The sequence below is a fragment of the Vicugna pacos genome, chromosome 9, assembly GCF_048564905.1.
Source record: "Vicugna pacos chromosome 9, VicPac4, whole genome shotgun sequence".
Lineage (NCBI taxonomy): Eukaryota > Metazoa > Chordata > Mammalia > Artiodactyla > Camelidae > Vicugna > Vicugna pacos.
The window spans coordinates 27,260,335-27,286,854 of NC_132995.1; the positions used below are offsets into that span (position 1 = coordinate 27,260,335).

Here is a 26,520-nt window from a genome sequence, read left to right on the forward strand (position 1 = left end):
ACGCGAGCCCGGGGGCCCTCACGGAGGGAGCAGCAAGGGCCCCTCAGCGGCGCCCCCAGGCCCGGGGCCCCCGCGGGCAGCGGCGCTGGGCCCGGAGAGGGTCCGGTCGGGTAGGGTGTCCGCGCTGTGCCCCCTCCACCGCCTCCGCCTCCGCCTCCCTCTCGCGGCTTCCTCCTCCCCCTCCTCTTCCTCCTCCTCCGCCTCCGCCTCCTCCGCCGCCGCCGCCTCCTCCTCCTCCTCCTCCTCTCCGCTCGCTCGCTCGCTCGGGTCCCCGGCCGCCCGCCCGCTCGCCGGTCCCTCCTCCCTCGCTCCCTCCCTCTTCGCTCGCTCGCGCCTCCGCCGGGCCTCGCTCGCTCACCTTTCACCGAGCGCGGCTTCGCCTGCTTCCGCCTGGACATGTCCGGGGCTCCCGGCGCTCCGTCGCCCTCCGCGGCCGGCTCCCCCCGCCGCCCCCCGCCGCTCCGAGCTGCCCTTCTCCCCCTTCTCCTCCGCCTGCCTCTCGGAAACTTTTTTTTTTGCAGCCGGGTCGGCAGCTGTGGGGAGCGGATCGCAGGTCCGGGGCGGCCTCCCTTGGGGGGGCGGCCCGGGCCGGCCGAGGACGCTCCGGGGCGGGGGGAGGCCCGGGGGGCGCGCCGGGGCCCTGCCTGTTGCAATGCGGCAGCCGGGGGCTCTCGGTCCCAGCGGCGGTCCCAGCGGCGCGGGGAGTCCGGAGGCCACTCGGCCGAGCCGAGTTATGCAAAAAAAAAAAAAAAAAGCCGCCCCCCTCCTCCTCCCCACCCCCCGCCGGCCCCCGGCCCCTGCGGCCCCCTCCCTCCCTCCCCCACCCCACCGCCACCCTCACCCTCCTCCTCCTTCTCCTCCTCCGCCCCTTGCCGGATTTTTGTGCAAAGTTTGCAGGCGTCCGGCCACGCAGCCCGGTGCGGAGCTCACAATGAACCCATCTGAGGAGGGGGGACGGGGCTGGAGTCGAGGGGGTCTCGGGGGGGGAGGAGACCGGGAGGCGGTCTGGAGCGCGGAAGCTCAGTACCCCCCGGGGAAAAAAAGCGTTCAAATTATCCCCTGCCGCACAAAAAATAATAATAAATATTAATGGTTAAAAAATGCCCAAACCCCTGATTTTGAGATTATGATGGATGGGGTGGGGGATCCCTCAACTCAGCCTACTTGGGGGGCTCGAAACGGCCGCAGCCTCCTGGAAGCCGCAGCTCGGGGGCCCTGGCTCACGCCCCCTTCTCTGGCTCTCGGCTCGGTCCGGCGCCGGCCCCCCGAAGGAGGAAGGGGCGTGCGGGGGCGCTCAGGCGGCGGCGGGCAGGCGCGCCCGTGCCCCGGGCATCGCTCAGCCCGTGCGCCGGGCCGCCGCTGCCTGCCCTCGGGCTGCGGTGCTCAGCGCGCGGTGCGCAGCCGATCCCCAGGCCGGTGCCAATTCGCCGGCCCCGCTAGCTGCCTCCATGGGCCAGGGGCTCGGAGAAGGGGGAGGTGGCGGCCGCGGCGGCGGAGGAGGAGGACGAGCAGGCGGCGGCCGGGCTCCCGTCCTCCCGGGCAGCGGCGGCGGCGGCTGCGCCCCGGCTCCTCCGCGCTCCAGCCGGCGCCGGCCCGCCCGCCAGCCTCCCTTGCGCTCCTGTCTTCTTTGTGGTCGCTGGCTCTCCTCCTCCCGATCCGGCTGCTGGGGCTGCACTGCAGAGACACATAATAAAGCCAGGCTTGGCTGGAAATGTAGCCGGGTCCCAGCAGGAGGATGTGAGGAGCGGAGTCCCGGCGGGGGAGCGCTCTGATCCCGTGGGGCGCCCCGCACTGCTCCGGCTCGGATCAGACGGAGAGAGGGCCAACAGCACCGAGCGATGGACAGCGCTGGAAATACAGCTCCGGCCGCCCGCAAAACCCGGACCGCGGTGGCGGCGGCGGCGGCAGCGGCAGGCAGGGTGCGGGCGCGGGCACCGCACCGGCACGCGGGGCCCCGATTCCCGCGCCGGCGTCACCGGGAGCGGGAGAACAGACACGGGGCCTACGCGTACTGTCAGGTTCGCCAAGATACATTTGCATCACAAACTGCAAAAAGTGAGGGAATTGGGGGGGGGTGCAAACTGGGATGAATTGCCCTGGCACTGCCACCTCCGCAAATTATGCTTCACGCACTTGAATAATCCCTGAACCTTGCTTTTCCCTCTTGGATTTTGCCCACCCATCGGTGTTTGAAGACCATTCCTGCCCCACATCCACAAACTTTTCCACCACTGGGCTTTATCTGTTCACCCCCAACACCTGAATTTGTAGGGTTCCCGCGTCTAGTTGCGCACTTCTTAGTTAAGACGGTAAAAGGAACACTTTAACCCCAAAACATTGCAGTAGCACCGCCTCCCCCCACGATTGATAAAGGAAATACACCAGTTCCTACTTGACACAAAGTTTTGCCCCAGCCACCAGGGGGCGTCTCAGGTCCCTGCATCTCTTGCACTAGTTGCGGTTTGGGTCTCGAAGCCGACTCGGAAAGGGCTCAGACTTAGGAGAAGGCTTTCCCAGGCGGCTCCCCTAAACCGTTGCTTTGAAGCCTCTCCTTCCCCCACCAGCTGCAGAAGGCCAGGTTCAGGGTGAATAAAAGGACCCGACATCGTCCCCCTCCGCCCTCCGCCCTCGCCCCCGCCCATCCCCGGGCGAGTGGCGCCACCTTGGGCCGGCTAACCCCAGAGCTCGGAGAGCGAAGCGGGTGCGCGGCGCGGCGCGGCGCTGGGGGTTATCAATCTCGCGGATCGATAAGTTGCCACTTGGAGAGGGGAGGGCTGTGTCCCCTCGGAGACGAGTTACCCGGGGCAACCTTTCACGGAAAAACCCACTGCCCGCCAAGGGCCGCGCCGGTGCCGGCCGGGCAGCGGCGCCCGCCCCAAGCAGGGCGCCTGCGCCCCGCGGTTCCCCAGCCCGGCCGCCAGCCCGGCCCGCGTCCCGCTCGGCTAGCTTCGCGGTCCCACTAGGCCCTGCTCGCCTCTCTGGCACTACGGGCTCCGACCCCGTGCTGGGCTAGTAGCTGAGGTAGATGCCACCCCCGCACCCCCACGGCTAGGGAGCGGGGATAGGCCTTGAGGCAGGGTCGGGGGAGACCAAGCTCGCGCTCTCAAGGCGGTCTCCGAGGTAGAGTCAGGCAACCAGCGAAACGCGACGTCGCCAAGGCATACACCCCCACACGGCGAGACAGAGGGTATCCCCAGACGGGCCAGGACAGAGACGTCTCCTGACACTCAATTCCTGAGGGCCGCTCCCTCCCCACGTTAGCGCTGCCACCCCCTGGGTCACCACCCTCCCCAGGTCCTGCATCCGAGAGTGTCCAATATCTCGGCCTCCCCAGAGGGATATGGGAGCCGCCTCCAGCAACTCGGGGATGGCCGGGGTTAGGAAGAGAGGGGATGCCAAGGGCCAAAGCGAGGGCAGAGGCCGCAAGGCGCCTGGGAAGAAGCCAGGAAGGAGGGGCCGAATCAGCAGCTCCCCCACCCCCGCCGGCGCCTGGGATCGCGGCCCGCGGAGAGAGGCTGACAGGCGGCAGATGGCACACGCTGGGGGAGGGGGGCAATTGGCCTCGGCTCCAGGGTGCCCCCGCCGCGGGCTGCCTTTTCTAGGGGGAGGGGGCGGAGAACAGCCCCTGGCTCTCCCTCCCAGGCTCTCTGGGAGGCTGGAGACTGCAGACCGTGCCCAGCCAGGAGCCGGGAGAGAGAGAAGGTGGACAAAAGGAGCGCGGTGGGGATGCAGTTGCTGGAGGAAAGAAAGGGTCGCCGGGCGGGGAGGGCCGGTTGGAGACCCGATTGGAGACCCGCCGCGCTAACCTTTTTTCCACCCTTGGGAACTGCGCAAGGCACCCGGGCCAGAGGTGGGGGTAACAGGATGGGGGGCCGGCGACAGCCTATCCACAAGGGGACCAATTCATAAGGGCTAGAGGTCCTGGAGGAGCGTACAAAGTTTTGGGAGCCCTTCCTGCGCGTCACAGTCACCCATGTTTGCGTCCCGACGCTCACCCCTCCCCGGAAAGCCCTGGCTGCTGTCTCCCAGCTCAGCGGCAGTCAGGGAGTGAAGGGAGCGCTGCCGAGGCCGAGGCCCGCTTTCTCAGACGCTTGTTTCATGTTTAACTCCTTCCAGAAATATGCTGTTTTAAAGAAAATTCCAGAGCAGCAAAAATCTGGTAGCTTCTACTGAAAGGGTCTCAAGGGGCATTGGGTGAGGGCAAGAGTAGCTGCCTCCTGCCCCTGGGCTTTGCTTCTCACCAACCTGGTGACCTGGGACCATAAAAAGGTCATTTTCAGGTGGTGCTTTATACCCCATCTACTTACTTCCTGCAGGGGACACAGGAGTCTGGGCCCCTCCCCCCATGAGGAAGGTCCCCTGTGGTCTCTTCTTCCTCATCTGCAAAGTGGGCTGCTGCTCCTGCCCTATCCGGAGGAGAGGCTGGGAAAACCCTTTGTAAACTATGAGGACCCATCAACCTAAAAGCAAGAGAAATTACAAGTTAATGTTTTTGAAAACAAATAAGACCTTGCTCACATATACAGGCATCTTCCTTCTGAGTCACTTCACAGGGGTACAAGGCACCTCTCACCCCAGGTGCTGCCTTTCCCCACCCAGTTCTGATTGCTCCTAATAATATATCCCCAGACACACAGCAAGTGAGTTTACTCTTTGAGTTTCAAAAAGAGGCAGGCTTTGTCCAGAACAGGCTGGTAAATGCAGGAGGGGCTATGGGTGACAAAACCAAGGTAGGACAATAAAGTAAAAGAAGATAGGATTCCTTTGGTGACTTCTAAACTAGTGGCCCTGAAAAGTCTCCAGAGTTGTTCAAGAGGTGCTTTGCAGTAAGTGACCAAATGACCTCCTTTCTCCCCTATACACACACTCACACACACACACTTACTTTAAATGACACATGCATATACACAACCTGGAATTTGTGATCTTCGCTTACCATTTTAATAACTTAAGAGTCTCACTCTCCACTGGGAAAATTTTCATCAGCCTGTAAGAAACAGTCATTTGGGGGAGGGACGATTACCTCCCAGTTTCACCCCAGGAAATAAGTTCATTCCTTTATTTGCTTATTTGTTCATTTATTCATTGTGTGCCTACTGTGTGCCCAAACTGAGGGTAAGACCATGCACGAGAAAGACCACAGTCCCTCCCTGCTAGGGCTTGTTCTCTAGTGGGGAGGCTGACTTTTAATAAATGTCCACCTAAATAATTCTTTAATGACCTTTTTGAACAATCTTGAGAAAGAAAAATATAATGTAAATGAGGCCAAAAAACAGAGGGTCACAATGGCGGTCTGGCTGAGAGCCTGAAGAAGGAGGAATGAGTCAGGGAAGAGGACAGAGGACAGAAGACGGAGTTCCTGGTGGAGTAAGCAGCATGTGTAAAGGGCCTGTGGTGGAAAGAAGCTGGGCAATTCTGAGGGGAAGCTGTCACAGCTCTAAGCAAAGGGCCCAAGGAGGCAGGAATAGCCAGGTTTAGGAGCCAGTTTGATCCATTTTCCAGTCCAGCCTCACTCATTGTCTCGCCTGAGAACCTGGAGCAAGGGACTCTGCGCCTCCATTTTCTCATCTGCAAAATGGTAATACAGAGAGCATGGATCTCATGGGGTTGTCCTGAGTATCTCATGCTAGTGAGTGCTAGGCCATGGGGCCTGACAGCCATTATCAGCTCTTCACTTTCCTTCCTGTCTCTCTCTTTCCCCACCCTTCAGGGTCAAAAGTATTTCTAGATAGTAATGCAAATTGCAAATTCCCCACTTGCACTGGCATTCCCTTGAGACAGACAGACGTGCCACTGCTTTCTAGCAGCTTCAGGTCTATTGAGAAGGCTCTGTGTTCGAGTGGACTTAATTTTTCCTTTTTCTCTTTTGCATTTTTGTTTTATTGTAATGATCCATCTAGTTGTGGAACCCAGGTTTTCTTGGGCACTCCTGTCCTGGAAAGCAATGACTCTGCCCTGTGGCTGAACCTGTCAGGAGATGGCTTGGCATCTTGATTATTAACCAGCAACCACCCACCATCCAGGTCTTCCCTGCCTCCACACTGGTGTCTATGACATTGAGCGTTCTTTCCACAAGGCTTGGTCTTGAAGCTTCTGAGTCTTCAGAACAGAGAAAGTTAAAATAGAAGAGAATCCCTCTCTCTGCCCTTAGTTCACAGTCTGGTGTTTGGGGGAGGGAAATCCCTACAGATGGTCCTGAAATTCTCCAAGGGTCCCCAGTGCCCCCTCATGACCACAACTCAAAGAGGCCAGCGGCGGGCCCAGACATCTGCCTCCCCGGAGCTGTGGCAGCACAGTGCCAAAAACAATAAGTCGGGTGTGGGAACCTCCTCTTCTTCCCCAGTTTCTGTTCAGCTGGGAAAGCCATTTCTATTTTGTCATTATTATAATTATTTAATTCTTCAAGCGTCAGCAGTCTTTGCGGGGAACACCCACAAGGCAGCAAAGAAACCAACTTGGCAAGAGGGTCCCAGTGGACTCACACCCTCAGAAAGCTAGAAACTCCTGGCCATGGCCTGGGACCTCCACCCAGACCACCTCCAGCTGCCCTGGTGTGTGACACAAAAAACCCTGGGTCACTTGTTGCTTTGCTAGAATGGTTCTTTAGTAGTGTTTGTGTGATTCACTTTGAAAGAAAAAAAAAATCCAGCATATAATGAAGGTGATAAATGCCCAGTTGTCTAAGCTTGAATCAGGAGTAGTCATATCAGGCTGGGGCACATTCCAGAACTTGTCACAAGATCTCTGGCCTCATCAGTAGCTCCATCAGCTACCAATGTTTTGCTAATTAGGAACCAGGATAGCCAAGAAGTGATAGGCTTAGAAATGGGCTCTCATTGATGGAATGAAAGGCATTCAAGGTACAGTTGAGCAAAATGGTCTAGAGACAGTCCCCATGTTGCCTGCACAGGGAGTATAAATCTGGTGAGGCTGGGGTAACCTGTCCCCTTAGGGTACATCCCTTCCCACCTCACCCTGAGGCTCCACCCCTCCAGGAGGCTTCCTGCCTGCCTGGAGCCCAGCAGAGGACACAGAATCTTGCCGGGCGGTGTGATGGGGCTTGTTTGGAGTGCACCTCAAACTCTGGAGGTGGGCAGACACCCTTAAAGGACAGAATGCCGGAGCTTCACTGAGCTGACAAAACTGGTTGTAGGACCTGTTCTGTCCTCGGGATGGGCTTGCCTGCATAACTTTCCATGTGAGAGAGAATTTGGCCAGAAACGTGCCTTCACTGTCACCTGGTAGAGAGGTTATGCGGGAGCAGCAAATCTTCACCCACCTCCAACCTCTTTTGTGACCTCTGTTTACCAAAAAGACCTAAGAGTGTGCAGGACCAATCTTACTAAGATAATTTTCCCAAAAAAAAAGTGATATTGGGTTGTTTCCTAGGCTCATACCCTTTCCCCTCCCACCACCCACCCTCCTCCCATCATGAAAAGAACCGAACATGTGCCCAGGCCTAAGAGAAATGCCATGGAGATTTCAGAAGAGCATCAGCACATGTGGTCCCCACACTGAGCACATACAATTGAGGGCCCAATATCCACAAGCAGGAAGGGAGGAACTGGGACCATCAGGGCTGGGTCTACCCTGCTCCCCATTACATCTCCAATGCCCTGCAGATGCTCAGAACTTAGTGAGGGCATTAGGAGATAAACTGCCAATCTGTGCAGCATAGAGGAGATGCCTAGTACATCTCTGTGCAATCAACCGGTGGACTACGGAGGCCAAGGGGTAAAAAATCTTTGCCTACCCAGCTAGATCGAAAGCTGTTTCAGGGCAGAGCCTTAGGATTTGACAAGTACCCCCTTCACACCATGGCGCCCACTTCATGTCCAGTGAATGGTGGTGATGGGAGAAGCAAGCTGACCAGAGAAGCCAGAAGTAGACTCCAGACAGACAGGGCCACTGCAGAGCACAGAGGCTGGTCTCATGGAAAGGTCCTTGAATTGAATCCTCAGGCAAAGCAACCTCATTTGTAAAATAAGGAAACCAATGTCAGTGGCAGAGGGTGGTTGTGAGCAATAACAGAAGCTCACCGTTGACCTGCCCCAATCACGTGTGGACGGCATGATATGAGTGGTGCTGTGACGTGCCTGGCACACACCACTTTGGACGCAGTAGGGGCTTGATCAATGTTATGTTTTGAATGTGGTGCTTCTTCAGTGAGGGTATGGCTGTGTCCCTGCTGAGGGGTGGGCTGACAGGGAGGAGAGCTTATTGGCCAGGACTGGAAACAGCTAAGGTGAGTCAAGAGAAGAGAGCTGGTAAGGCAGCTTCCCTGAGACAAGCTCTTTTTGATCTGCTAGTTCCCTGGATTCATTACCTGGTCCTCCCATACTCTAAGTGCATTAGCTCTTGTTAATATTTATCGGCAAAGCACACACAACAGCCACTAAACCAGTTTAGGGTCCCTGGGTGGCCTCAGGCAATCCCTCTCTCGGCCTCAGTCTCCCCATTTGTGAAATCTCTCTGGTTCTCTGACTGGGTTTACTCCCAACACGTGGCACCACCGGCACCAGGCCAGCTGTGAAAGTCCGAGGGAGCAGAGGAGATTCAAGTGAAAAACCACCAAGAAGAGGTAGTAGGGCTTAGGCTGGGAGCAGAGGGAGACTGGGCTTGGACCCCAGTGGCCCCAGCCCGGTGCTATATTTCCCAGGGCCTGCTGCTGCCTGCTCTGAGTGTCCCTGGCCCCATCCTGGTCATGCACATTGGGACATGCCAGGACCTGGCTTCCCAGGGGCCAGAGGGAGCTCCCGCAGGGGACTTCAAAAGCCCAAATGCCTTTCAGAAAGGAACTAAAACTTTCTGCTTAACCGAAGCCTCCACAGGAGAAGAACAGCCTAGCCCTTTTCTTTTTAAGTCTCTTTATTTTCCAGCCGGCTGGCCTGGTCATTCTCTTTTTTTCCTATTATAAACGGTCCCAGCTGCAACACACAGGGAAAAAAAAACCATCTCCCAGGCCTGGGCAGGGGCCGGTTGCAGCCGCAGCCGCCTGGCTGGCCTCCTGCGGCAGACAAAGGCGGCTCCAGCCTCCGTCACCCACTGGGAGAGGCCCTGGAGCCCCCATCCAGAGCCAAGGGCCCAGCAGGAACAAGGGGAGGATTCGGGAAGTTTCTGCCAGCACTCCAAACTTTCTCCTGTCCCTGGGATCCGAGCTCCCATCCAGCCAAACCAAGGACTTCTGGAGGGACAGCCTGTTTGTGTAGGACAGAAAATGAAAGATCGGGCCCCCTTCTAATGGCCAAAAGGTTCAGGGTTTTTGACCTGGAAGGGCCATAGGAGATGATCTAGTCCAACCACTTGGCTGGAAAGATGGGAAAACTGATGTCTAGCAGGGGTCAGACTTGCCCAAGGTCACATTGCCAACTAATGGCTGAGCTGACTCTTGAAGTCAAGGCTCCCAATTCCAATACCAGGTAACAAAGAAATGTTGGGGGGAGAGGAGTCAAGCAAGGGGCCTTAATATCCTGAGGTGGCCAGATGGGGTGGGGACGTCATTTCTTTTAGTAATAAGTAAGACCGACCCAGGACAACCTGGAAGCAGGCAGCCTGCTTTAGACTCTCCACTCCTCGCCTCCCACCAAGTTATTTCATTTCTCTGGGCCTCTGTTTCCTCATCTGTGAAAATGGAGTTATGCTGGTACCTGCCTTGTGGGACTGTTGTGAGGATTAAACAAGCCAATACATAAAGCACTAGGCTAGTACTCAAAAAAGTGACCTCTTTATTGAAGGATAGTCAATTTACAATATTGCATTAATTTCTGGTATATAGCATAGTAATTCATTTATACATATATGTATTTATATATATTCCTTTTCATATTCTTTTTCATTATAGGCCATTACAAAGTATTGAATATAGTTCCCCGTGCTACTTCACATACTTCAATTTTTAAAAAAGAATACAAAGAATACATCTTTCTGACAAAAAAAAAACAGTAACCTCTGACTATCTGTAAATGTAAGGATACGTTTTCTTCACCCAAGAAAAATTTATTGGCAATCTTGGGTCTACTCTGTGACAGGCTCTGGGCCAGATGGGATGGAGCTGCCCAAGGCAGAGGGTCTCTAGCCTGCTTGGAACTTCCAGTCAAGGGCGGGTGGGTTGGGTGGGTAAGAGGACTGATGACTGACTGTGGGCTGCCTGAAACAGCCCGCCCCAGTTCCTCAGTTCTCTTGGTGGGAGCACAGCAGGAGTCACAGACTGTTGTCTCCAGAGCAAACTGATCAGGCAGATGAGGCCGGGAAACTGGAGGACCCAAGAGGGCTCCAAAAAAAAAAAAGAACACTCCTACAAAGAGGTGAGAAACTACCGTGCAGTTCTGTGTGCCCTTGTTTTTCAAATGTTGACAAGTCTAAGTATTAAACTTAAACATATTAATTAAAAATTATGTTTTTAAGTGGGATTGGGGGAGACATGAACAGTTTGCGGCCTCTTCCTCCCGGAAGGTCTGATTCATCCTTAGAAGAACCTGGGGCCCCCGCTGCCTGCATAAAGTACCAGGAGACAGAGATGCTGCGCAAGTAAGGTAGGGTCCTCACCCCGAACCCCTAGCGTGCTCCATCCACCGCATCCCAGGATGGCGGCGTGGGTTGGGGGCGGGCGTGGCCTGTGAGCCCTCAGCACTCATCTGCCTCTGCCGAGTGCCCCTCGCCACACCAACCCACCTTCAAAAATCCAACAGACCAGCAAACAAACTCCTCCTCTGTCCTCTGAACCCCAGGGACTCCCCAGGAACTCCCCAGGAACTTGGCCTCAGGCCTAAGGAATAAGGGGCGGGAGAGGCACAAAATCATGCTCCCCTCGGCCTAGGGGAGGAACAAGCTCCCCTTTTTCCAGACCTTTCTCCTTGGTGCACAACCCCCCAAGGCCCAGCCTGATATCCTGCAGAGAGCTCCTCCTACACTGCCTAAATTGATGCCCACACGCCGTGATTATCTCCACTTTACAGACAGAACAGAGGCTCAGAGAGACCGTGTCGCTCACTGGACTAAGGTCACACAGCCCTTAAGGGATGAAACGCTGCTTGAAATCAAAGCGGACCTCCCTCCAAAGCTGGAGCTTTGCCCTGTGCGGTAGGTTAATTTCAGTTTCTACACCTTGCCTGAAGCATAGTGTTGAGGTATTGATTTCAGATGGATAGATGTTTAGAAAGACAAAGATAGACAGATAATGGCGACCAAGATGGTATCTGGGAACCACAGGCGATTGTATCAGGTGTCAAGTTTTTGGAGAGGGACATCTTTCCCCCAAATGTCCATCAATTCTCAAATTCATTTTAATTTTTAACTAGGGAAGATTTCAAACAGGCAGAAAATAACATAGCAGGTACCTGTATGTCCCCAATAGTTGTTAAAATTTTACCACATTGAGGGTAAAGTCTCTGTTAAAACCTCTGAACTTCCCATTCCCCTAGACAATTAATTGCCCAGTTTGCACCTGGGGATAATGTTGCTATTACATGATCTTTCCTGATTTTTCAAACACTGAAAAAGAAGCACTATAATTGAAACTACAGAAATCCAGAAGGAAAATTACCCACAGACCCACCCAAGATTAAATCCATGTTTTCCTTTGTCCGCCTCACTAGTTTCTCATTGTCCATGGAGAAATCTGCTTTCACAGATTTAACATAACATTAGGTTACATATTTTCTATCAACACTATGCAGTTTATACTTTCTTTGTTTTCCTGTAAACCAAGTTATCTTCTCCCTTATCCACCTCTTTCCCAGTCCCCACTTGCAAAGCAGTCTGGCGTGTAGACTTCCAGAAGGATTCTCTATGCTCACTGTCATGTACAAACAAAAAGTACATATACAGGAAGGGGCAGGGCTGGTATTAGTGTTAAAAGATGCATCGTATTATAGACAGCAGACATTTGTGCATCTCTGGTCCTCCTCACTTGATCATGTATCATGGAAGCACTCCAGGGTACTTTGAGTAAAGCCAACTCATTCTATTTCATGGTCACATAATATCATATATATAGACATATCGCAATTTTAACCTTTCATCTTGGAAGTAAACGTTACCAAGTTTTTATCACTTCAAAAAACACTTCAATAAATATCCTCGTATGTTTATCTTTAAGTCTCAGAATGGAATCTCAGGAGTGTGGCTGCTGGACAGAGGCTATTTTTGTTTTGTTTTGTTTACATTTTAATACATATTGCCAATTTTCTTTTTCTTCAAAATCTTGCAACAATTCATATTTCTACCACCTATGTAGGATTCTGCCTCCCACCAACCCCTTATCAACCATTAAGTGACATCACCCATTTTTATTTTTGCTCATCTGATGGGCATACAAAGGCATTTCATGGGGTTCTAGTTTGCATTTTTCTAGTTCAGGAGTCAGAGTTTTTTTGCATGTGTTTTTGGCCATCTTGGTTTCCTCATCTGTGAAATGTCTTGTTGTATCCTTACCCCTTTTGTGGGGCCCTGGGATTCACCTACTTCTCTCAATGCATCATAATTATTTATGTTCCTAGAATTCTGTGAGCACCACCTAGGAAGGCCTGTATCTTATTCCTGGCAACATCACCAACGCCTAGCACACAGTAGGACTTCAGGAAACACTGAATGATGGAAGGAGCCTCTGCCAGCCCTGGGAGACGCCATATGGAGCCCTTGGGCCGGGTCACCTGGGCAGGCAGGTGTGCCCTCCCAACAGGAGGACCTGTGCATGTTATCACGCTGGGTTATTTGTTTATTTCTCCCAGCTGACTGTCACAGGAACTTTTCACCTGGACTTTTGGAGAGCCTCTTGGCAAGGCCAAGTGGAATCTCATACTAAGTGCTCCCAAAGAGCTGGGCCTCGGTTGCCTCCTCTCTCCTCTTTCCTCCCAGGGGACAAAGGTCCATCCTCACAACTCCTTTGCCACGAGGCCCAGGAAGGTCAAGTTCTCCTCTCCGGGAAGCCATTCTCACACTCCTGCCTAAGTGGGCCACAGTAGGAGGGAAGGGGACCCTCCCAGCGATGACCCCAAATTGCCTCTCCCTGGGGGCTTGCTCATGTGGTTTGGCTGGATAGAAAAGAGCACACACAAACCATCTGTGTGAGTGCCTTTCCTAAAGTAAGGCTAACGTGGGCAGCAGTTTTTTCCCAGCAGCCAGTCGGATTCCTTGGTTCCCCCTTGAGAAGGTGTGTGTACTGTGGGGGAGGAACAACTGCCCCTTCTGATCTCCAAGGGAACATCTGCTTAAATTATGATGGACCCCTGTGCCAAGTTTAGGAGCATTGTAGTCCCTGCCACCCACGATTGCCTGGGCCAAACTCAATCATGCAACTTATTAGGCATCTATTATGTTCTGGGCACTGGGCACACTAATGATCAAACAGGCAAAAATCCCTGCACCTGTCATTGTCACAACTCACAACTACTGAACTACTTTGTAGTGTGAAAGCAGCCATAGATAATATGAAAATGAATGAGTGTGGCTGTGTTCCAATAAAACTTTAGTTATGGACACTGAAATTTAAATGCTATAGAATTTGCATGCCTCCTGAAATATTAGTCTTCTTTTGTGTTCCCCTCTCCTCATACATTTAAAAATGTACACACACCATTCTTAGCTCGAGGGAGGGCCATGTAAAACCAGTGGTGCCAACCCTGACCTAAATAATAAAAACTGAGACTCACACAGCACATACATGTGCCAGGACTGTTCTAGTGCTTATGTAAATTAACTCATTTCATCCTCATAATAACCCTGGAAGGTGTGTCACCACTATTGGCTGCACTTTACAGGGAAGGAAAGAGGCACACAGAAACGGGTAAGTTGGACAGTTGTGGGGTCAGGATTTGAATCTAGAATCCAGAGTATATGTCCTTCTGCACTATTCTATCTCTCCTCCTGCACCCACCCCAACAAACTAATCTACAGTTGTCTTTGTACCTACTGACTGTACAAAGAAAGGTGTAGCCACTAAATGTACAATAAAGGAATTAAACTCCAAACTGTATGAGACAGGTGTTAGCATCTCCACTTGGAGGGGGTGTGCTCACCCTGAAGGTCCTTACTTTGTTCCCCTGGCCCTCAATTTCTTGGCCTTGCTCACCTTCTCCAAACACCCTCCAACCCCAGGGCACTGCTCCTCAGCCATCCCCACGTGCTGGCCACATTTCAACTTGAATTCTACAGCCGGAGTGATGCTGGCATCATTTTAGCACTCGCAGACACTTGAGGGGGTAAAATTCAGAGTTAAATAGCCCCAGGAGAGAGACAGGCTAGGGAGCTTGGGGTCCCCAGAAAGCTTTTTTGGTGGAGGGGTATGGAGGGTTAGGGGCATGGGGTGGACCTCAAAATAACTTTTTCCTCAATGCAAGGAAACCTCAGTCTACCACTCCACGAAGAAAGCCTTTGCCACCAGGTCTTTGAGGGGAGGGGGAAGCAGGTGAGTATTCCTTGAGTCCCAGAGCATAGGGGAAATGCTTCTGGCATTAAACAAAAGCCTTTTTATATTTAAACTGCCAGCCCAGGATTTTCAGAAAAGTTTCCCCAAGTGTCACTGCGCGTGTGTGCACAAAAAATTATACACCGGTGTATAAACACAGTCGGATGCAGAAGCACACACGCGTGCACGTGAAAACACCGCAGCTAAGTCTAGACACGGCCACAGCCGCCGCAAGCCACTTGCCCTTGGGCGCACCCCGCACCCGGGCCGCACGCTCCGCGGGCTTCCGCGCCCCGGGATGCAGGGCGGGCGGGGGAGTAGGTTCCACCAGGAATTCCAGAGCCACGGGGGGTGGGAGGAGGAGGAAGCCGCCGCAGCTGGGGGCCGGGGGAAAGAGGGCAGAGGGAGGAGGCGAGGAGGGGCGCCCCGGAGCCTGGAGAGCCGGGCGCGAGGCCAGGGGGCCGGCGTGGGTAGAGGTAGCTGGAGAGGGGCGGGAGATCGAGGCCCCGGCCCGCCGCTGCGGGGCCAACCAGCAGGCGGGGTGGGGTAGGACCCGGCGGCTGAGAGCCGGAGGTCAGAACCCAGGGACTTGGGGCCAGTGCAGGGGGCGGGCGGGGGGCGGGGGGCGGGGGCCAGGAAGGGGCTGCGCGGGGGGGAGGGGGGAGGTCAGGGCTCGGCCTGGCCAGCGAGGGGACGGCTGCCCAGGGTCGTCTGGACCCGGAGCCCGGAGACCTGATCTTGTGTCTCACGGCAGGCGGCTGGGGATGCCGGGAGCTGGGACCAAGCGTCAGGTCCTGTCGGAGGGTCAGTGCGCTAGGCGGGCGCCCCCGCCCCGCCGGCCCTGGGCGGTGACTCCGCAGGCACTTGGGTTCCTTTCTCGGAGAAGCCAACCAATCCGACCAGTCGAGGGCACTGAGGATCACTGAGGCAACAAAGACTCGCAAACCCAGGGCCTTGGGCTCTTACTAGCCAGCAGACTTGTATACTTTTTTTTTTTTTAATATGAGTCCCTTTAACTGGAGTCTGGTCCCTTTAATTTAGGAGAGCACAAAAGTCCAAAAGTCGAGGCCTAGTTGAGAAAGAGCTCAGAAGAGTCTGATTAGGGTTTGCTCAAGGAGAGAATCTTTGTCAAGTACCGGCACACCCTGACTATAAACCTTCTCTGTATTGCTTGCCTCTGTGTCCAGCCCCTGAAGGCATCTCCCACCCTAATCTTGGGAGTCAGATGTGATTAGGTCTTGGATTCCAAAACTAGCTCTGCTCCTCCTAGCCTGTGCCTCTCCGAGGGAGTCACACTATCTCACTTCCAGTTTTCTCATCAAATGGGCAGATTATAACCTCTCTCTAAGGCTGCCTGAGGATTCTCTAGGGCAATGTCAGCCCTCCATGCACATGGAAGCTTTGAGTTGAGTCTGTCCCTGCCCCAACCCCAAATAAGCTCGGAGTGAATCTTTGGCATTCACGATGAAAAGAGAGCCTTGGTCAAGACAGTGTTCAGGAAAGTCGGTGATGCTAAGCTCAGGGAAACTCTTCCCAAACTCCACAGCTGGGAGAGATGGAGCTGGGTCCCTTGTCCCACGACCTCCAACCCTGGGCAACTTTCCACTGTCTCAGGTCTGAAAGCAAATGGACTTGTTTTCCAAGGCCAGGTTCAAGCTACTCAGTCAAAAGCAACTACCAATGGCTTTTTCACCCTTCATTCACTGAACACCATTTATATGCCAAGACCTTTACATGAATGAATTGTTCCTGCACTGTCCATAAGCCCCATTGGTCAGATCTCAAAGAAGAGGCTCAGTGATGCGATATAACTTACCCAGGTAACCCAGCCCGTCCATGACACAGGGTTCAGCCCTGCACCTGGTGCCTTGTGTTCACCAGGATGCTCCACTGTAGACCTTAAATCAGGTGATTTTAGTGTGTAACCCAGATGAGAGCCACAGCACTAAAGGTCAGAGATTTTCCAGTCCAAAGTGAGCAAGCAAGAGTTCCTGGTATGTTTTCTTTGGCCCCCACAGTATTTTATAATATTTTGAATTCATTGCCATCAGGTAAAAATAAGGCAATTTCGCACCAAAATCTGGATTTTTGACTTCTTTGACAGTTGGAGAATCAGACCACATAGAATGCATTTACACAAGGCAGCCCACCTGCAGTTGGCTGGAGCAGAGGGACAGCCTGAAGCTGCTTTAAGCCTGGCACCAGCCACCAGTTCACCAAGGCCCCATCCACTCTACCACACTGGCTGTGTATCCTTTCTGACTTCACTCATTGCACGGATGGGGAAACTGATGTTAGAGGGGCAGAGGATTGTCCAGATACCCACAGACCAGGTTCACGGGACAGAACTGGGACGGGGAAGGAACCAGGTCTCCCAGCTGTCAGTCCTGTGCTCATCCCTGACCCTACACAATTGTCCTGGAATCATTTTAAGAGGAGGCTGCCCTGTGTGTGGAAGACACCTCTCTACCCCTTGGAAGCATCTGTACGTCGGCCTCTCAGCCCCCACTACCAAGTGCTTGTTTCCCAACTCACAATCCTGCAGGAGGACAGTGTAACTCAGAGGCTCCAGCAAATGAGTCCACACCCAAACAGATATTTTAAATATCCTGATAATTACAGGTAGGTACATTATGAGTGGGATTCAGCTACCTGTTGGGAACTGTTAGGGGTCTGAGTGGAAATCCATAAGTGGAAGGAAATATTCTGGGGTGGGAGCCGGGGCAGACCCTGGGGAAACAGAGGCCCAAGTGAAGACAGACAGTCTGATGCATGTTCTCGGCCCCTTAGAATGAAGGAGTAGGCAGAGGTCTCCTCTCCCATCCTGCAGAAGGGCCGACTGAAGCTGGAATAGATTTAGAAAGCCAAAGGTGAGAGCTGCGAGGAACCTTGGGGCCTGAACTTGTCCAGGGGTGGCAGATGGGTTTCATCTGGGATTGACTGGTACTGCTGCCCAGGGCATGTGCAGTGGGCTCAGCAGGAAAGAGGGCTATGGGCTGGGTATGGGGTAAAGGGCAGGGAGATGGAAGCATTTTAAGCGAAAAGGATGTGCCAAGGGCGGCAGGGCCCATAGAGAGTGACACTTTGAGGAGAAGTCAGCATGGCATGGGGAGATAGGCTGGTGGGGGCTGGATTACACAGGCCTTGGGGCCAGTTAAGAAGCTTCTACTCAGCAAACCACTTTAAAAGATTTCAGAGGGGAGGGAGCAACTGAGGCCAGAGAGCTCATTTAGGCTGCAAGAAGGGACAAGAGCAGTGGAGAGGCTGTCCCTCTCCAAAGACAATGGTGCTAAGACAAGGGCAGGTTAAACAGGAAGACCCAGAGAACCCCCTCAGCCCCGCACAGGCCAGATTAAAGAGATCTGGCTGGTCAGCTGGGAGGGATGTCTTCTGTCTTTGCAGGTCAGCTGCAGGGAGCTGCGTCACCCTTTCTTGATCCCCAGCTCTCTTTCAAGGAAACATAAAGACACAGAGCTCAGGACACGCAAAGGCAATGTGGGTGGGGAGGCAAGAGCCCCCAAGGAGTGCGTCCAGGCCTGTTTCAGTCTGTAGTCTAGGGAAACATGTCCCCACGCTGCAGGCCTTAGTGGGTGGCGGGCTGGCAGTGGGGCCTCCAAGCAGGCCAGATTTGCTGGATCACTACAATGAACCACTGAATTCACAGAAGAGCTTACAGTCAGAGGATGCAGGAAGTGTGGTCTGGACCACTCCTGACTAGCTGAAGAGATAAATCAAGGTCACCTCTTTTTTTTTTTTTTAACTTTCTTCCCCCCTACTCTTTTTTGGAAGGGGGAGGTAATTAGGTTTATGGATTTTTTCATGGAGGTACTCGAGACTGAACCCAGGACTTCGTGTATGCTAAGCAAGCACTCTACTACTGAGCTGTACCCTCCCCCCAAGGTCACCTCTTGTTTTTGGACACAAGTCTCTCCAGCAAGGGCCACAGATCCCGTGATATATCCCTGGAAGCCCTTCTCATCATGCTGGTCTCTGAGCTCACAGGCCTCCAAGCTCAGGAAGTGGTTTGCAGATACACCTGGCTGTTACCACTACAGAAGCAATGCTGTAGCAGCATTTGGGAGGGTGGTTTCAGGCCTATGTCCAGGACAGCAGGCTACTCAGGAGCAAGAGGCTCTGCCCCTCCCAGGACCCCAAGCACAGTCTCACCTCCTTCTGGGGCCGCCTGGTATTGTGAGCCAGAGGCTGGGACCCGGAGCTGTAGAAACAGCTGGGTTCTCCTCTCAGTCCTGCTGCTTCCCAGCCGTGTGTCCTTGGGCAGGTTGCTCTCCTGTTGGGACCTCACTTCCCCAGCCCTGCCCACTTCAAAAGGCTGAAGTGAGGGCCAGAGGAGGAAACGAACTGGCTGGGAAGGGCCTGGAGAGGAACTTAGGCTGAGTGCAACGTGAGCCTAGTTCCCAAATATCCGCAGAGGCCTTTGTTCACAGTTGGGGCCCTCCAGCAAGGAGCCTGTCCCAAAGACAGGCTCAGTATGGTGGGGGAGACAAACCCCAAACAGATCATTTTGGTAGCGTGACGGGCCTACTTCCAGTAGTGTGGGCCTGAGTGTGGTGGGCTGAGTCACAGAGGTGGCCATTGTGCTCTCTGGGTCGCAGAGAGGTAGCAAGGGAGGAGGCAGCATTGTGGAGTTTGCTTAGAGTCAGCTTTGTCTGGATTCGAATCCTGGCCTCAGCACTTGCTAGCTGTGCAACCTTGGGCAAGTTACTTAACCTCTCAGAACCTCCATTTTCATATCTGTAAAATGAGTACAATATTAGCCAACATTTAGTGAGCACCAACTATGTGCCAGGACCTGGCCTAAACCCTTTATATGTTTTAATAGCATTTCTTGAAACCACCCTGGGATGTAGGTACTATTCCAGCACCAGTGAGCAGATGAGGAAACTAAAGCCCAGAGAGGCAAAGCGATTCACTTGTGATCACACAGCCGGTAGGTGGCAAAGCCAGGCTGCTCCAACAAGGTCCCTGATCTCTACCTGCCAGGATGGGTGAGGATTAAGAGTGATGACGTGTGCTCCATGTTTGGCACCGTGCCTGGAACACAGGAAGGTCACCGTACGTGTTCACTGCTATCAATGCTAGGTTTCTTACTTTGCCAGAGCTGCTGTAACAAGGTACCATAGATTGTGTGGTTTAAACAACAGAAATTTATTTTCTCACAGTTCTGGAGACTAGAAATCTGAAATCAAAGTGTCATCAGGGTTGGTAAGAAAAATTCTCTCTTTTTGGATTGTAGATGGCTGTCTTCTCCCTGTATCTTCACCTCATCTTCCCTCTGTGCGTGTCTATGTCCAAATTTCCTTTTTTATAAGAATATCTTTTTAAATTAATTATCTCCTTAAGACCCCATCTCCAAGTACAGACACATTCTGAGCTACTGGGGGTTAGGACTTTAACATGTGAAATTTGAGGAGACACAGTTCAGCCCATCCCAGTGGGAGATGTGATGGCCTGTTACCATGTCAGGGGCACCGAAGGCTGGAGAGGAGATGGTGGCTGCCCAGAAGGCCCCTGGCCCCGTCAGTCTGGCTGTCAGCCCTGGTCAGTGGTAGGAGGCCCAGGGCAGGCTTGGACCCTGGACACGATCTCAGGGCTCCCTCCTTGAGGATGGAGCCTACAGGGCAGGACCCCTCCTCCAGGCTTCACATACTCAGCCTGTCACGTTGGAGTTGGTGGGAAGCACTGGAGACAGCATTCTCCAGACCCCGCCCCAATAAGAGCTTCATCTCCAGGGCCAGAAAGGGCATCCGGGCCCCAGTTACCACCCGGATAGCTCACGAATCCTTCCTCCTCCTGCCCAGATGGACTGCAGACCAAGGACATGCTCACAGACCAGGAAGCTTCCTCCAGCTGCCGCTCTTCCTCAGGAAGGCTTTCTTAAACTTCCTCATGCCTGCAAGAAACAGTGACAATAAAAAAAGATCCCTTACCCTCACTCGGGGATTCGGGACTTTCCAGCATTTGTTTTCTTTCACCCTCACACTTGGCTGGGTGTGGCCAGGCCTGGCCCCCGGGCTGACTGCAGCCCCAGGTGCTGGCCGTAATGCCTTCGCAAGGCACATCCTGAAGCCACCACCACAGACAGGTCTGGGTTCATTCTGGGTGAGGGCTTCCCACCAGCCGTCAGCTGCCCCTTCTTCTCCCAAAGATGCCCCCTCCTCTCTAGCTCCTTGTCACCTCTCTAGTGCCTGCCACATTCTCTCTCACCCGGACAGCTAGTCTCTCTCCTGGGTGGTTCTGGGCCCTTGCCTTGCTCTCCTCCAATCTACGTATCACAAAACAGCCAGCGCGGCCTTCTCACACATGAATCTGATGATTATCAGCTTAGATGCAGTTAGGAAAGCCCAGCCCCTTCCTGACCAGTTGCTGACCCTGGCCCCCTCCCCACTCCGCCAGGCCTTTGCCCTTGCTGCTCTCTGTCTAGAACGCTGGGTGCTAAGCACGCCCTCATTGCTGTCAGCCCCCATGGGTTCCCAGCAGCCCCTCCTTCCCCAGAGCCTTTGAACTTCTCTGTTTTCTGAGGTCCCGCTGCATGGCTGGCATGCCCACCCTCCCAGCATCCTCTGCAGTGAGGGCCCGGGTCTGTCTTGCTCAGATGGTGGAGAAGGCCTGCCTCTTGCATTCACCATAGGCCCACAGAGAACTAGGGGATGATTTGTTCTACCCAGAAATCTCTGCCCACATCCCAGCTGCTCCTGTGACCCTGGGAATGTTTCAGCCAGAGCCTGAGGCTGTGCCTGGGGCAGGGAGCTGGGGGTATGGACTCTCTGCCTGGAGTTCCACATGCTCAGATAGGCTCAGTCTGCCCCAGCTGCCCCTGCACACCCTACAGTCCCTGGCTGGCCTCCCAAGACTCACAGTCAAGGTCATTTTGTCAGTTTCCTATGGCTGCTCTATCAAATCACCATGAAATTAGTGACTTAAAACAACAAAAGTGTACTGTCTTACAGACTTGGAGGTCAGAGAGTGAAGTGGGTCTCACTGGGGTGTCAACAGGACTGCATTCCCTCTGAAGCTCTAGGGGACAATCTGTCTCGTCTTTTACTTACATTCCTTGGCTCGTGGCCCCTTCTTCCATCTTTAGATCCAGCCCACAGCATCTTTAATATCTGACTGCGACCGCTTCTTCAGGGACCCTTGTGACTGTGTTGGGCCCACCTGGATAACCAAAGATAATCTCTTTTTTTAAGGTCAGCTGATAGGAATCTTAATTCCACCTGCAAATTGAATTCCCCTTTGCCATTTTATGTACCATCTTCACAGATTCCAGGGATTGGACATAGACTGTTTTTTCTTTTTTTTCCCCCTAGATTTGGGGGTGGGCGTGGTGAATCATTCTGCCTACACAGGAAAGGGTATTATGGACTAATTAGAGAGAACACACAGGTGACAGTTTGGCCAGCTGGCCTGGAGGCAACTACCTGGATTCAAGTTCACCATTTACCAGCCAAGTGACCTTGGGCAAGTCACTTCATTTTTCTTTCTGAACCTGAGTCTCCTCATCCTTAAAATGGGGGATGAAGTGATACTCTCTGCAGTGGGATACTACTCAGCAATGAAAAGGGATGGACTATCTATACATACGGCAAGGTGGATGAATCTCAAAACTATTATGAGTGAGTGAAACTGGACGAAAAAGTACATACTGCATGATTGCCTTTCTACAACATTCAAGAAAGTGCAAACTAATATAGCAACAGGAAGCAGAGATGCTCACTTGTGGACAGAGGGAGCCAGGGAAGGGCAGAAGGGAGGGATTACAAGGGGGCACAAGGACACACTTGGGGGTGACAGATATGTTCATTGTCTTGATTGTGTTGATGTGTGTGTGTGTGTATATATATCAAAATATCAAACTATATACTTTAAAAGGTACAGTTTATTGTGTGTCAGCTATACCTCAACAAAGCTGTTATAGTGGGAGGTGATTACGGTTTCTCTTCATAGGGCGGTGGTGTAGATTAGATGAGTTAATTCATGAAAAACCATAGGACACTTGGCACATGGTAAGTACCATGAGCCAGCATCATCACTGATGTTGCTGGTATGGTTAAACAGCAGTGCTTCTCCACTCTGCTGCATGTTAGAATCACCTGGCAAATATTCCTAAAGCACCACTACCTGGGCCTCCCCTGCACAGAGTGTGACCCAGGTGACCTGGGGCGGGGCTTGTGGCTGGACATTTTTAAAGCTCCCCAGGTGATTTTATAGGATTTGAATAAGTCAGGATTATTCTTCACTGTACCAATATTTATCTAGTCTCACAATGTGGATACTATGCCAATATCTTCCAGATAGTTCTCTCATGCAGGCTAGCTCCCGTGGAGAAACAGCTCTGGCCTCAGTCATTCATTCATTCAGTAAATGTAACCTACCTCATTGTCCAGCCCTGACCAGGTGCTGAGGAGATTAATGTGGACTCAAGTTCCTGCCTTCAGGATGCCTGGTCTTATGGCAGAGATGAGAAAACAGATCCACACAGTGAGGAAAGGGCAGGGAGGAAACAGAGAAGGCTCCAAAGAGGATGTGACATTTTTCTCAGGGTCTTGAACAATGTGCAGGAGTTTGCCAAGGAGAAAAGGCGAGCATCATGTGTGTATCAGTTATCTATTGCTGTGTAACAAATTACCCCCCAAAATTAAGCAACTTAAAACAACCATTTTATTATGTTCATAGACTCTGTAGGTTGGGAATTCAGATATGGCAGAGTGTCTCTGCTCCTCAATGTCTGGGGCCTCTGGAGCAACTCAAAATAGGGGGCTGAAGCTGTCTAAAGTCTCATTTACTCACATGTCTGGCACTGGATGAGTCAAAGACTAGGACTGCAGTCAGTGCCTGCACATGGCCTGTCTGTGCAGTTTGGGCTTCCTCACATAATGGCTGCCTCAGGGTCTTCAGACAGGATGATCAGGGCTCCACTAATGAGTATTTTATTGGAAAAGATAGAAGCTATAGCACCGCACCCCAATGTTCACAGCAGCACTATTTACAACAGCCAAGACATGGAAACAACCTAAATGTCCATTGACAGATGACTGGATAAAGAAGTTGTGGTATATTTATACAACAGAATACTACTCAGCCATAAAAAATGCCATTTGCAGCAATATGTATGGACCTGGAGATCATCATTCTAGTGAAGTAAGCCAGAAAGAGAAGGAAAAATACCATATGATATCACTTATACGTAAAATATAAAAAACAAAAAACAAAAACAAACAAACTTATTTACAAAACAGAAACAGACTCACAGACATAGAAAACAAACTTATGGTTACCAGGAGGGAAAGGGAGTGGGAAGGAGTTCAAGATTTGCAGATACTAACTACTATATATAAAATAGATAAACAACAAATTTATACTGTATAACATAGGGAACCATATTCAATATCTTGTCATAATATACGGTAAAAAAGAATATGAAAATGAATATATATATGTTCATGTATGACTGAAGCATTATGCTGCACACCAGAAATTGACACAACATTGTAAACTGACTAGACTTCAATAAAAAAATACATATTTTCAGGAAAAAGAAGCTGTACCACCTTGTATAACCCAGCCTCAAAAGTCATAAAACATCACTCTCACTTCACTCTACTGGTTGAAGCAGTTTTAAGACCACCCAGATTCAAGAGGAAGAGCCACCGACCCTGGCTCTTGATGGAGGATCATGTTTTAGAACTGCGCCAGTGTATTCAGGGAGCAATAATGATGATGGTAACACCTTATAGACATAGTAGGCAGTCATGATGCTCCGAGGGTCATTCTAAACTCTTTCATGTATTAACTCAGCATCCCCCCACCCCAAGGTATGTCATTACCCCGTCTTTCAGATAGAGAAACTTGTGCAAAGCCAGAGAGCTGGCAGGTAGGAGAGCTGAGATTTGAATCCAGGCAGACTGGCTGCAATGCCCAAGCACTAGTCACCACACACACTGCCTCCCCTCAGCAGAGCTAGTGTGGCTGGACCTGTGATGCCTGTAGGGAGGGGCTGGAGCTGCACCTGGAAAGGAGGGCCTCCTGAAGGCCCTTGCCAGACACGAAGGAGGGTCTGGAGTTCATCCCAAGAGCAGTGGGGAACCACTGATGGGATCTTAAGCAGGAAGATAACATGACCAGATCTGTGTGGCAGAATGATCCCTCCAGAGACTGACAGGGAATGGATTGGAGGAGGTAAAGCCACAGATGAGGACATGAATCAGCAAGTTGGTGCAAGGGCTCAGATGAGGGCTGTGTTGGGAAAAACAGGGAATGGGTGCAAGGGGAAGTCAGTAAGTTCAGTCCTTGGAATGGTACACGGCCATTTGATGTCATGATTTTGAAGAGTATTTAACAACTTGAAAAAATTCTTCCAGCATATAATTTTGAGTTTAGTTTAAAACAAAGGGAATTCAAAACCATATAAAATATGATTCCAATTTATTTTAAGGGTACCTATCTATTGTGCTATTGACTCTCCACTTGCCTCCCCCTACGTATACTCTTCACCCTTCTCCCCCTGCTAAATCCTGGGTCTAACTACTACAACCTGCATCACCCGGGCTCGTCCATCCTCTGACTTCCTGTGGTTCAGCCAGTTGGGGGGGGGCACCTGGGGAGATCAGAGGGCGGGAGAAGAGAAGCCAGGGTGTTTATTTCTCTGGCTTCCTCTCTGTCTCTCTGTGGTTCTGGCAGTGGCTCAGTTTAAGGCCACAGCTCCTGGCAACGCCCCTCCCACTGCTCCGGCAGTGGGTCCTGGCAACCCCACTTCTTTCCCCATCTGACTAATACAACTATACACAGACAAAAGCTTGTATGGAAATACTCCAAATTGTAAGATTATTTTGGTGGTAGGATTGGAGGTGTTTTCCCTTCTTTTAACATTTCTGTGTTTTCTAAATTGTTTGCAGTTAATCTGTATTAACTTTTATATATATATATAATAATTTTTAAAAAGCATGTCAATAGGATTTGAGGTTGGTCAGATGTAGAAAGGACAAATGTGGCAGGAAAGCATTTGTGGTGGTTTTAAAATATGTCCATTAGCCCTTTGAGATTTCTCTCTCCAAAAGATGGAGGCTAATTCCCTCCCCTTGCATGCAGGCTGTCCTTAGTGGCTTGCTTCCAATGAACTGAATATGGTAAAATGATGGTGTATGTCTGGGTCATCAAAGGCGTCACAGCTGTCTCCTTGCTGTCTCTTGGATCACTGGCACTGGAGGAAGCCAGTTACCATGTCATGAGGACACTCAAGCAGGCTTCTGGAGAGATCCACGCAGTGAGGAACTGAGGCCTCCTGCCAACAGCCATGTGTGTGAGCACCTTGGAAGGAAATCATCCAGCTCCGGTCAAACCTTCAGGTCACTGCAGTCCTGTCCCACATCTTGCCTGCAACCTCCTGAGAGGTCCTGATCCAAAACCACCCTCTCAAGTCACTCTCAGCTTCCTGACCCACAGAATGTATGTGTGAGATGATATTTATTTTGTTGATGATGCTAAGTTTTAGGGCGATTTGTTACCGGGTAATAGCTAACTGATACAGCATCAGGATGTTTCCCTGGATTCCAGCTTGAATATCAGAAGAGATGAGACCCAAGCTAGGGGGCTGTCATATGGGCAGAAGGTAGTCTCCATTTGGGAAATGTTGAGCTTGGGGGCCCTGGGAGAGGCAGCCCACGTGCACCAGGCATAAAGTTTGGGGAGGAAGATCTAGATAAAAGGAGAGAGATCTGGAATCATCAGCAGAAGAGGGGGTGAAAGAAGAAACTTTAGGAGTGGGAAAGATCACTCAAGAAGAGTGCGTTGAGTGGAAAGAGTAGAGGGCTAGGTGGAGGTCAAGGGGAAGACCACCCCTGGAGCAGTGTGATGAGCCGGAGTGGGAGAAGAAGCCATCAGAGAGGTGGGAGGAGACCAGGGGAGAGAGCAGCGTTTGGAAGGCCGAGTAAGAGGGAGAGCTTTCCAAGGCCATAGGAAACAGGACAAGGACCGTGATGGAGCCCCTGGGCTTGGCCAGGATGCCCTGGGAGTGGCCAAGATGCCTGGGTGACCTTGCTGGGAGAGAGCAGTTTTCTGGCTTCTGTCCTGAGTCCCTCTGGCTGAGGGTTTCCACAGTA

At 52.1% G+C, this 26,520-nt stretch overlaps 1 protein-coding gene across 2 annotated transcripts in view; it reads right to left on the bottom strand.

Annotated features, from left to right (window-relative positions):
- Positions 1-18,647, bottom strand: part of ZNF423 (zinc finger protein 423) — a 330,579-nt gene extending 311,932 nt beyond the window's left edge. The window contains exon 1 of one of the 2 annotated variants that reach the window (XM_072967330.1): positions 18,572-18,647. Coding sequence is in view for 1 of the 2 variants with exons in the window: in XM_072967320.1 (XP_072823421.1) it covers positions 359-398 (40 nt within the window). In the remaining variant the exon portion in view is untranslated. Of the gene's footprint in view, positions 1-358; positions 682-18,571 lie in introns of those variants that run through there. The other variant, XM_072967320.1, reaches the window with a different exon arrangement.
- Positions 18,648-26,520: the final 7,873 nt, after the last annotated feature.